General features: G+C 41.4%; 1 protein-coding gene across 1 annotated transcript in view; it reads right to left on the reverse strand.

The window, feature by feature from the left end:
• LOC142203246 (uncharacterized) overlaps positions 1-12,612 on the reverse strand; it is a 36,828-nt gene extending 24,216 nt beyond the window's left edge. The window contains exons 1-5 of the mRNA XM_075273814.1: positions 12,571-12,612; positions 12,050-12,214; positions 6,813-6,883; positions 4,935-5,033; positions 2,077-2,184 (exon numbers count right to left, since the gene is read on the reverse strand). Coding sequence (XP_075129915.1) covers positions 2,077-2,184; positions 4,935-5,033; positions 6,813-6,836 — 231 coding nt within the window. The 5' untranslated portion in view covers positions 6,837-6,883; positions 12,050-12,214; positions 12,571-12,612. The remainder of the gene's footprint in view (positions 1-2,076; positions 2,185-4,934; positions 5,034-6,812; positions 6,884-12,049; positions 12,215-12,570) is intronic.
• Between the last annotated feature and the right edge of the window lie 365 nt (positions 12,613-12,977).

A 12,977-nucleotide genomic window follows, 5' to 3' on the forward strand; every position in this document is an offset into this window, starting at 1 on the left:
GTGTTATATGCCAGAACTGTATTCACGATACTGTTTGTTTCTACTGAAAGGTCAACAGGCTTTTACCACAATATAGGAGATCCAGGAACACTGGACTCCAAATCCAAGTTATGATGCAGATAAACAGATTCATGACACAGAAATCTAAGCACAATCATAATCCCATCAGCAATAACACAAGCAGCTAGACAGAAGTAGAGACATAGTAAAGTACATAGTAAACTCTCCTTACATTGTATAACCTGCAGAATCCTCTCAATGCCTTCTGTGTGCAGACATGTAGAGGACGTGAGGAGAACCAGCCCCTCCTCTCACTATGTGATGAAAATCAGCCCCTACTCCCTCCACTCATTGTAAACACATCTTGAAAATAATAACTGAGGACGGAACTTCCATAGTACCAGGGAGTGAACACAAAATTATCTAGAAGGGAGATGTCAGGATCTTGTTTTGTTGAACTCTTTTTTTGCCAGCAGTCAAGATGGAGTTTTTTGTGTTTCCTGCCTGTGACTTACTCTGGTTTCCTGATTCTTGATTATTTAGCATGTGTGTTGAGATTACCTTTTGCTTGAGTATTGGTTCCAGAAGTCTGTCTTCTACCAAGTTCCTCAAGCTCTGACTGACTGTTCCAAGTTGGTTATTCACCTGCCAAGTTGGTTGCTACCTCTAACTACTATCCCCAGCAAGTCCTCCTGCTACCAAAGACTTGCCATCCACCTGATCCATAGGAGCCGTGGAACCACTGCCTCCAGCAAGCCCTCCTGCTGATAATAGGACCGCTGCTTCCGGCCAAGCTTCCCTGCCTTCCATTGAACGGACTGTAAGTCTATCTGTGCATTGATATTGTTATACTCCCTGTTTCCAGCCATTGGTCTCTAGACTACTAGTAAGGTTATTGAGACAGGAGATACCCAATGGCAGTAACTTCAGAAAGGTCTTCACACAGAAAACAGCAACATTTTTAGGGTGCATTCACATGGCGGAAGTTGGCAGAGGCTTTTTTCCCATTGATTTAAATGGGTTCCGCGTGGAAAATAGAACCCATTGAAGTCAATAGGAGTCTTTTTTTTCAATGTTGATTCTGACACGAAGCCCGTGCCAGAATCAGCGCCAACTTCCTCCGTGTGAATGCCCCCTAAGGGTGCATTCACACGGAGTAAACGCGGCGCGCAATGCGCTGCGTTTACGGGACGTTTGCGCCGCGATTTTGACGGTGCATGATTGTGAATACAGTTCTGGCATATAACACAGACCATAACTCAAACTCTATGCAAGATAAGTAATGCTATGTATTTACCATTTTGTTTGTTCCAGCTTGTGCAGAATGAAGAATCAATTAACATTTGCTATGGTGCCTATCAATAAGCTTTCTGTTGCTGAAATATCAAATTGTAAGTTTTTAAAAGTTTTAGGGTATCAGAATGATGTCAGATAGTGATAAACGTGTCAATCACGCAGCACAGGCGTGATCTACTATGATGACATCAGGACTAGATGAAGCTGCTCCCTGTCTCCTTTGGTTAGTTATGGTAAATTTGCATATGTCAATGTAAGCTTTTAAAATCTTGACTGTTCAGTAACACAAATCTTAGGGAGGGCACCATAGCAAAAGACAGCACATGATGCCACGCATGGTGGGACCAATTTAAGGAGGAAAAACCACTTAACAGGTTCATTTTAAATAAAGTGCATTATATGGTGGTACACGTGCTATACTGAATGAGAATAAGCGGTCTGAAAAATTAATGACCTTTAACGCCATGGCTCTGTGAAATGAAGCAGGAAAGTAAAAGAAAAACACAGCTATGACCCCAATAAATAAATTGGCAAATCAGTTGTTCAGCAGTAAGGGGTCCTAATACTTTTCAGGTATTACGACCTTCTGTTATACTGGCCTTCTGGCCCAGTAAATCATTATTGCCTATTCCAATGCCTGGAGATTTTCCTGCCATCATACTTGATCTTTCTCATACAGTATGTGGGATCCAATTCCTTTAGGAGATATAAAAGTGTCTCCAGAGTATATACTGTATCCCTCATGGTTGTTACCTAGGCTTTATAAATCATGCCTCATACCTTAATACTTTGTGAATTGATTGCATTGATTGATTGTGAAGACAGAAGCATTTCTAGTGCTTGTACATTTCCACCAAAAGCTGCCATGTGCAGAGGAGTAAGACCACTCTGTATGGAACAAGACGTGTATAAAGTGGATACAAGACGATTTATAAATCACTCTCCATATTACATTATTATATTAATTGCTATAGATTTTTTTTGTTAATATAGGTATTTTCACATGACGGCATTCAGTTATAAATTAGACCAGGGGGTGTTCACACTTGCGCCCCTGTGCGCCCTGTGTCATTCTGCCAGGATTCGGTCCTATGCCCCGGGTACACTGCATAGGGGACGGCTTCCTTGCGGTCAGTTTTAAAACCCATTCAATTGAATGGGTTTTACAAGCAAACTGCTGGTGTCTGGATGCAGCCTCGCCGCAGGGAAACCATTTTATTTTATCCGGACACAAAGTCCTGCATGTGGAATGACACAGAGCACATAGGGGTGCAATGTGAATGCCCCTAAGCAAACCATTTATTTAAATATTCATGTCTAAAGATGAATTACAAAGCAGGAGAAACAAAACAGAACACATCAGAAGTGGAAATAGGATGAAAATAAGTGTGGGTAGAACCAAGAAAAAAACCCCCAGAACTTTTCATTTGCTGTGTGGTCCTTGCCATGTTTACTGAAAAGGGGGGTGGCGAGGGAGTGCAGATGGTGAGGACATTAGCCCCACCAAATTTATCGTCATTTCGCCCCAGTAAGTATAAATCTATATCAGGGATACTACCATAAGTTAGGAAAATGGGGCAGATAAGACAAATGTGTGAATGAACACAAAGTACTATAACATAATGTTTAAGGCACAGGTTACCCAGGAAAACAGTAATAGTATAAGTGTCCAAAGGGCTAAACCTTTCCACAGAAGGCATTGACGTTTACCATAACCTTCTTCTTAGGCTCCGTTCACACGGAGCAACGCGCCACTCATTCTGACACGTAAACACGTGTCAGAGTGACCGCTGTAAAACAGAATCCCATTGATTTTTAACCCATTGATTTCAATGTGTAGCGCGCGTAAATCAGCACCGATTGAAGTCAATGGGATTCTGTATTACAGCGCTCACTCTGACAAGTGTTTACGTGTCAGAATGAGCGGAGCGTTACTCTGTGTGAAAGCACCCTAAAACAGGATCCCATTGACTTCAATGGGTTCGGTCTTACGTGTGCTACATGCAGACTGCAGAGACTATGGTCTGGTCAGTTCTAAGATGCTGTTTTTTGGAGAAATGTTAATGTGCTATCGTTCCTCATAAAATAAAAATTCTGGTATTTTCTCGCTGCTTCTCATGTCTAAAAGCCATCGCTGTTATCAGATGTCCAGTATAAGTGAATGAAGAGACCTTCCTACATTTCATTGTGGCTGCAAACAGAGCTCCATGATCAAGAATGTCTGATGTCTAGCAGACATTTATGGCATAATCTGCAGATATTGCTATAAATGACAAGATGAGAATATCCAATACCCATTTACACATGAAGAAGACACAGTATGATTTCCTGAAAGTCACTGCCTCAAAAACCACATGTGAACACTTTTGTTTGTGTCAAAGCCCAATCATCCTGTCATGAAAATTATCTTTAATATGTATGGAGATTAGCTGCCTGGCGCACCCAGATTGTGGGTATGTGCGCTGACGTATCTGATTTTACTTGTGGTTGCCAACCAGTGCTGCACTTAACATACACACAGACAGGTCCCAATAAGAATCGGCCACAAGCAAAAACAAGTGTTCCAGAAGATGCAGCCATTTCCTGAATGTACTCATCATGAGCTTATGTGCATACAGATTAAGGCTAAGGCCTCACGTAGTGAACTGCAGCCAAAAAAGGTTGTGTAAAAGACAGCGGTGGAAATGCATCATGTTTTTTTTCCGCAGCTTTTTTCACAGAAAGTCCACAGGGGGTTATTTATCATCTGCTCCTTTTTTGGCCATACTTTTCGCAGGTGCACCTTTTTTTTAGACTAATTTTACTGTGGTGTTTATTTATGATGTCGGCGTACCTCCTTGTTAAATGTTGGGCACATGTTAGTTAGTTTAGATGTGCCTTTTTTTTGTCCATGTGCACTTTGCTCTTATTTGGTCGAAAAAGCATAATTGCCCCTTTCTAATGCATTGTAACCCAACGGGCTCTTTTATGCTGCCCATGGACTGGAGTGCAAAAGAAAAGAAAAGATGCAAGTCATAAATAGAGTGTGAAAAGGCTCTTCATTTAGGCCATGCCCCTTTTCTCGCCAAAAAAGGAAAGTGGTGAGAGCATCCTGAAAAAAAGGCACAAATGCCTCATAAATTAAGCATGGCACAGAAAAAGGCCTAAAAAAGGCACAAGTAGCTTAATAAATGTTCCCCATAGAGTTTTCCTCTGCAGCTTATTGCCTCTAATATACCTAGAAGAAAAATGCCAGCGTTTCCGTAGGTACAGTGGACATGATGCAATCTGCAAAGATGCAAGCGTGTTTTCAAAATTGAAGCACTTCTGCTGCAGATTTTTTTCTGCAATGTGTGCATTGTATTAACCCGAATCCCATCCACTTTGCAGTTAACGTAAAATGAAGCTTTTTTTTTTTTTGTCTGCAGTGTTTCCAACACAGCCAAAACACTGTGTGTTCAGAACATGGGACAGTGGCCTAAAGATTGTTTTTATTGGCCACGTTACTGCCCTTTGACACAAAAAAGATATGTTCACTATACCACTAACATCCGCTAAAATAGCATATAAGTGGTTTTGAAAAAATGTTGTAGGTTTCCTTTAAATACTCCTTATACATTAATTTACAGCTTTACACACCATTATAACTACATACATACCGCATTTTGGCTCAGTACACTATATCCATCTTGTAACAGTCTACAAATTTCGTCTATATGGCCAGCATGGGCTGCATAGTGTAGAAGTGAGTTCCCGAACTGTAAAGAATTAAGATATGTCAGCTTGTCATGTATAAAATATAATTGATGTGAATGTACCCATATACTGTAAAGCAGTAGTCCACCACCAGGGATCCCAGGAACGCACGAGCTTCATAAGCTTAAACAGGGTTTTACTAAAAATACAGCAAGATTTGCGGAAAGACAACTGACTTCACTCTGTACAAAAATGCTTTATAAGGCTCCGTTCTCACGGAGTAACGCGCCGCTCATTTAGACATGTATACACATGTCAGAGCGCAGCGCTTCAAAACAGATCCCATTGATTTCAATGGATGCCGGCTTACGTGTGTAATACATTGAAATCAATGGGTTACAAAGTCTTCCATTGATTTCAATGTGTGGCACGCATAAGCCGACACCCATTGAAATCAATGGGATCTGTTTTGAAGCGCCTCGCTGACATGTGTATACGTGTCTAAATGAGCGGCGCGTTACTCCGTGAGAACGTAGCCCTATAAAGCATTTTTGTACAGAGTGAAGTCAGTTGTCTTTCCGCAGATCTTGCTGTATTTTTAGTAAAACCCTGTTTAAAGAGGACCTTTCACCATATCTGGGCACAGGCAGTGTTATATACTGCCAGAAAGCTGACAGTGCGCTGAATTCAGCGCACTGTCGGCTTTCCCGATCTGTGCCCGGTGTAAAGCGCTATCGGTCCCGGTACCGTAGCGCTTTACAGTCAGAAGGGCGTTTCTGACCATTAGCCAGGAACGTCCTTCTGCCTCGCGGCGCCTATCGCGCTGTGCTCTAAGACTGGGGAGGAACGCCCCCTCCTTCTCCTGATAATGCTCGTCTACGGACAAGCTGTGTGAGCAGAGGGAGGGGGCGTTCCTCCCGGCTCCACAGCTCAGCGCGATAGGTGCCGCGAGGCAGAAGGACGTCTCTGGCTAATGGTCAGAAACGCCCTTCTGACCATAGAAGAGCTACGGTACCGGGCCGTAAGCTCTTCACACCGGGCACAAATCGGGAAAGCCGACAGTGCGCTGAATTCAGCGCACTGTCAGCTTTCCAGCAGTATATAACACTGCATGTGCCCGGATATGGTGAAAGGTCCTCTTTAAGCTCATGAAGCTCGAGGTCCTGTCACCCAGTATAAAATTCTAAATGACCTACTGTTTATCCTGTGCATTGAACTTCTGGTGGTTATCTGCTTAAACCCTACCTACCTGAATCTCCCCCCCCCCCCTTCCCGCCTGAACTGCTTCACCTCCAAGCTTCTTTCCCATACAAGAGGCAACTAAATCATTTTCCCTACTATACCGAGCTAACTTATTACTAGATGGCAGACCCTTTCTTTGTCAGTCTTTAGCTGGATATCCACAATTAAAATGACTGTTTTGCCTAAATTGCTTAACTTATTTGAAACCCTTCCGCTCTATGTTCTTTTGATGGATCTATGGTCTTTGCAGGTCTTTCTATGTTGCGGTTTGTCTGGCTAGCTCCAAACCATCCTAATTCCTCCCTATGGTTAAACCAATACCAGCACCTCAGGTCAAGATTTAACCTCCCTGCTAGTACTGAGTTTTCATATGTTCAGATTAGCCATTTAACCCATTTTATTTTCTGAGATTCCTGTACTCTTCCCATAATGAGATTTTCAGAAACACAAGCATTTTTGAAAATGTAGCTTATCCATTGCAGAATTTTTTCTGCAATGTGTGTTAATGGGATTAGCCAGAATCCCATCCACTTTCAGGTACTGTAAAATGCAGCATTTTTGCAATGTGGGGCTTCTGCCTTAAAGAAGAAGAATCTCACCTGATCAGTGCTGGTGCTGTCCATGCTCTACTTTATATTTCCAGTTACAAGATTTTTTCACTATGTATGGTCTGGATGAGGTAAAGAGGAACAATTAAGAGAATATGGCTGACACTGAAAAAAATTACAGGCTTTTTGCTTCTGCATTCTCATATACAAGCACTGCAAAGCTTTAACATCCCTGAAACATGTCATAGAAAGAACATTATATACAACTTATGTACAATAACAAATGTGTTAATGTTACATTTTTATGACAGGCAGCAGAGTTTTCCATAAAAGGATCAATATGTAAAGTATTTCTGAGAACTGCCTGGATATTCTGTATAACATATGCCATTTATGGGTCTATCATGTTATTTTGTATTAAATAGTACTACTGGTAGTTAAAGGGGTTGTCCGCTTTCAGACCAATATTGAGACACAAATGTTATGGTTTGTATAATAAAAAAAATTGTACAAAATTTTCCAATATACTTTCTGTATCAATTCCTCACCTTTTTCTAGATCTCTGCTTGCTGTCATTCATTCTGCTTACCTCTAGTTGATGAAATTCTGACCATGGTCATGTGATGTACAGTCTATGGTCATGAGATGTACGGTCCATGGTCATGTGATGTACACACAGGTGCACTGCTCGTTATAGCCACAGCACAGTAATCAGACATCTACCTGGTAATGAGCTGGCAGATGTGGGTGGCCACCCCCTTTAATGAAGTCTGACTAAACAAAGGAAGCGCATACCAGTGAACATACGTATGTAGGTCACAAGGGGTACTGTGTCTCCTTGTGGTGATTACCTTTCCAGATGGACTGAGACTTAAAGGGGTTATACCATGAGGCAAGAACGGAAGGCACATTCAGCAACAGCAGCAAGGCTGAATATGGGCATGAATGGTGGTGGATAGCACTCCGATACACTTCAAAGGAAGCACTACAGTTAGCTGAGTGCTGTACTTGAACTATCTCCAGCGCTCCCACTTTACTTCGGCTGGTTCACCACCAGCCATGCGCACATTCAGCTTGGCTGCAGTCAGGTTGAATGTGCAGTGGGAGAAGGGTCCTCCTGTTGTCGATTGGTAGGCAACCCCCTTTGAGGTTACAGCCAAAGTGAAAAAGTGCTGCAGTAAAAAAAAGGGGTTGAAAATACATTGCATTTTTTTCTGCAGTGCTTTTTACAGAAGATCCACAGAGTTTTCCTTTGCAGACTCTCTGTTTCAATTCTACCTATGCAGAAAACGCCAGCATTTCCGTAGATATTATTGACATGCTGCGATTTCACAAAACGTGTTTTGGAAATCACATTACCACAGTGGGTATTCTTCTGCAATGTGTGGATGGGTTTTGCAGGGACTGCGGTGTGTACGCCACATGGGGTTTCAGCCTAAAGAGGTTTTCTGGGATTTTACATATCACTAGCCTCTAAACAGGTCATCAATGTGTAAACGGTGGGGAATCAATACAGAGGACCCCGCACATCAACTGTTTGAAGAGATCGTGACACTCCCGATTCTTGCAGCATTTTCCATGTGCCGATGACATCATATTCATTGGTCACATGGTACAGTAGCAACACAGTCCTATTCAAGTGAATGGGACTGAGCTACAAAACAAAGCTCAGCCCCTATGCAATGTACGGTTTGGTGGTTGGTATTCAGTGAAAGGCCATATTACTCACCTGAATACTCTGGACTCTTCAAGGGTAGATCATCAGTATGTAAGCCCTGGAAAACCATTTTAGAGGTCAGGCATGCTCTGCTAGGGTGTCTAGAGACAGATAGGCAAAAAGGATTTCCATGCGGAAACAAGGTAAACTGTGTATCTTTCTCAAGCTTATCTATGTAAGAACTGGGTGTGTACATTGAGAATAGCTTACTAAATGTCACAGAACAAGTTGTATTTCTGAGAACATGGCAAACTAATTCCTGCTAGACTATTATTAGCAGGGTATACATAATCTAATAAGCCCCAGGACAGTCCTGCCTCAGGGTGACATCTCCCTAATGAGACATGGAACCCCATCTTATCCATGTGATAAGACTAAATGAATTTGTTTAAAGGGCGTCTATCATTGCAAAAACGCATTTTTAACTGAAGCCATGTTGGAATAGCCTTTATAAAGGTTAATCTACTCCTACCTATATTTATCTTCTGTTCGCCGTCATTCTTGAAAAAAAATAAAAAAATTTCTCATATGCAAATCATGCTCAGGGAGTACAGGGGGTGCTCCGAGCACACCATCATCATCAACATCGGAACGCCGCCTCCATTAACTGTTATTAGTGCTGAACCTAAATGAAGGGGACACAGCACTAATTTAGCACTGTGTCACCTTCACTGTATCTCCTTGCACAGCAGAGCCCTAGCCCCTTAGTATACAAGGACCTGCAGTATGTTCACATTCAGAGGAATGGAGCTGGCTGCAGTTCCCTGCACAGTGGGTGATTGGAAGAACAATGAAAGTCTAGAAGGGGTACCAAAGAGTCCCTGTCTTTTACTAGAGATTCTTACCTTTGTGATGTACTAGTTCATCAGTTTTCAGAAACTACCTGTTTATTACAAAATAAGTAACATTTTGTGGACGATAAGACACTTATTTGCAAGGAGAAACCTTGTTAATAAATTCCTGTATCTTATATTCCAAAGTCAGCAGGTTAGAGTAGTGCCCAGTTGACCAGGAGAAGCACATCTCACAACATTCCAGAAACGGAACATCACCAATACTAACCCCCCCCCCCCCCCATCATACTTGTCTTTCTGTCCGAATCTTCTGGGCATGGGAAATCACTTCCTTGTAGGCGGATGGAGCCTCCTCTTCTTGACATCTACTCACACCTTTGCAATGGTGCCGGAGTGCTACTGTGCATGTCTGTCTATTGCAGAAGCGTGGATGGCTGGCAGACGTCAAAAAGAGGAGGTGACGTCCCAAGCCCAGAAGATCCGGACAGAAAAGGCAGGTAATGATGGTGTGTGTAGGAAGGGTGGGTTGTAGTAATGGGCAGGCCAGCTAGGGAAACAGGGAGGAGGTGGGCATGAGAGAGGGAGGAAGAGGGAGTCAGCTCTGAATGAAGTGCAAGGCATCATGGTAGTTATAGGAGAACACAAACAGGAAGCTACCCCTGTAAATAAATGCCGAAGATGCCAGAAGCTCCCAGAGAAACCCAGAAATCACTGAAACACTGCTGAAGGTATTTGGTTGCACATATAAAGCCATTAATAGCACTAAGTTTTTTAAAAAATTATTTTATTTTTTTTGTCCGGAAAACTCCTTTAAATGTTAGTCATTAACCTCCTTTATCTATCCCTTACCAAATCCTATACTCAATATGATTACCAGGGAAATTTAAATTAATATGTCATTGTCATGTTTTTTTCCTTAAGTTTTTTGCCCAAATTTGGGGTGCATCTTATAGTGCATCTTATTAGCCTAAACATAAGATTTTATGCTGGAACCTGTGCAGGAAATATAATGTGTTAGCTATATTGTACAGGATGAATGGTAACAATTATATACAGTTCACTTTTTACATTTTATTTCCACGATACAAAACTTTGTAATGTGATCATTCATAATTATTGTTGTGTACTATTCCTGTCATTGAAAAATTCCACAAGGTCTTTTGATCACTTACATATGGTAATACATTGCACTTCTTATATGGTGCAGTGTATTATTATTCCTGTTTGTCAGTATTTTACTATTAGGCCATTAGTCTAACACCATTATGTACATCAAAAATGTGGGAGTTTTCCTAGGAAACCTACTGCCATGGCAGTCTATCTGCATCCCATATTGCCTGATAGCGTACCCCCTAACTCCTTAGGTGCGGTCTTTGCTACCATCCACAGAATTTGGAGCATTTTTGTAAATGATAGCATGCCAATTATACCTATGGAAACGCTGGAGTTTTCTGTATAGGTATAATAGAAGCAGAAAGTTCGGAGAGGAAAAAACTGCAACTTTCTTTGACTAACGCTGCAGAAAAAAACAATATGTTTCTGCCACTGTCTTTTCCACAGCATTTTTCGGCTGAGGCTCACTATGTGGGGCCTTAGCCTAAAAAGGTTTTCACTATGCTCACTCATTGTGAAAAACAATGTCATCTAACATTGTGCTGCTGTAATGTGACATAACATTGTATTATCACAGTAATTTGTAACATGAAAGCAATGCAGAAAGACTGTGGCGTTTTAAAGTACCTGAAAAGCCAAAGGGATTCTGGCGAATCCCATCCACACATTGCAGAAAAATATCCACAGCGGAAATGATGTGCTTTCAAAAACCATTGTGATTTTGTATATCAGATCATATCAATTATAACTACAGAAATGCTGGTGTTTTCCATATAAGTATATTAGCGATAGAAAGTTCACAGCGGAAAACTCTGCAAACTTTCCGTGAAAAGCAGTTTTTGGCTGCAGCTCTCTATATGTACACAGACAATGACACACACACAAACTTAGAGAAAAATATCCGTCCTCACAGGCGGAAGTCCACACAGCACAGCTAAGGTCCTCGTCTGCAGCTGCATAGTGATATGAGTGCGGGACCCTACCGCCTACCTCACCTCTGGTGGTCCCCACAGCAATAGTGCACTTTCCAGCCAGCTATGCCACTCAAGTCCTCCTCCGCAGCTGTACAGTGATATGAGTGCGGGGCCCTAGCGCTTACAAGACGCTGCTGCTCTTGTGTGGTTTTCACACCCTGTGCTGCTCGCTTATAAGTAACTACCGTATACAGCTGTGGTAAACCATAATAATGTCACAAAGTATGTCATGTGTACATCCTGTTATATGGCTGCAATAGAAAACAAGAGATTAGGAAATAATGCACTTCCTAGGCAGGACAGTTACTGAGAGCATGGACAAGAGAAAGTAGAATGGTACTCCGAAAATGGTTTCTTTTAATGGTGTACATAAATAACGTTTCGGGTTATTACCTTTTGTCAGGTTGAAAAAATATCAAAAGATACATACAATTGTATATTAATATCTCATAAGGTTATGTATATACACAATCAAAAAATTCTAGGTACATGTACAAATTAAAGTATGAAAATATGTAATTCTACACAATCAAGAAGGGATCTGTATCTATGAATATATCATTCTGTCAATGGAACATGTACATAGTGTACAAAGGTGGCCCGAATAATTGGCCTCACGAGGGAACTGAATCATCACAGACAACGAGAGAAATTAACAAAATATAAAAAGAAATTTTAGCTAATGCATACCACTTATAATTCTAAAGCGTAATGAATTTCATGGTAGCCCGGATGGTCGGATTTGTGGAGACACATACAGACAACAGGTCATAACATAAGGTCCATAAAGGTAGACTCCAGGGAGTTTGGGCTGGTGCACCTTCTACATGTGTTGCTGCAGGGTCCGTGAGGATGCTAAAAATAATAGACAATATATATAAGAAGTCATCAATAAAAACTGGTGATCATCACAGGGGGGTGGGTACCAGAGATGGGTATGACTAGATATTAAAGCCCTAAAGTGTAGGTGCAAAGATGTAGGTATATAATGATGTTTAAATGGGGCATAAATGCTATAGTGCATCAGTAGGGCAGTTTCCAGAGTATAGTCACAAGGGGTTAAATAATGGCAAATGCAACAATGTGGTGGTTGTGGAGTTAATAGGGTCAGGACTGACAAATATAAATAGGGACTGGAGAACATAGAGGCGGAGGTAGGGAGGGAGGAGGAGGATTCCAAAACAGGAACATAACAAATCAGATGATCTTACCTTCAGCTTGTCTCCTGTGTGTGATTTCAGGGCTGTCTGGTGTCAAGAAGCATTTCCCTTGTGTTATATAAGGAAGATGACGTCAGATGGGAGAAGGAGGCGGCCAGTGAAGTCTAGAGCAAAGAAAGGGGAATAATTAATATGCATTCCACAGTGGAAGGCACAGCCATGTTATTCTGCTCATAACTATGTGGTGAGGAGGAGGAGGAGAAGATTACCAGTACTTTATAGTACAAAGGCTGAGTTGTTAAAGTAAAAGGGAGATATGGAGTGGCAAAAATTGGCAAAAGATAAAATGATAATAATAAAGACAGAAATACATGTCTCATGAAGAATAATAACACAGTAAAAAATGAGATAGTAAACGATGAAAACAAATTAAATGGAAAAGATGAATAAAGAAGTAA

Source organism: Leptodactylus fuscus, chromosome 5 (genome assembly GCF_031893055.1).
Source record: "Leptodactylus fuscus isolate aLepFus1 chromosome 5, aLepFus1.hap2, whole genome shotgun sequence".
In the NCBI taxonomy this organism is placed as follows: Eukaryota; Metazoa; Chordata; class Amphibia; order Anura; family Leptodactylidae; genus Leptodactylus; species Leptodactylus fuscus.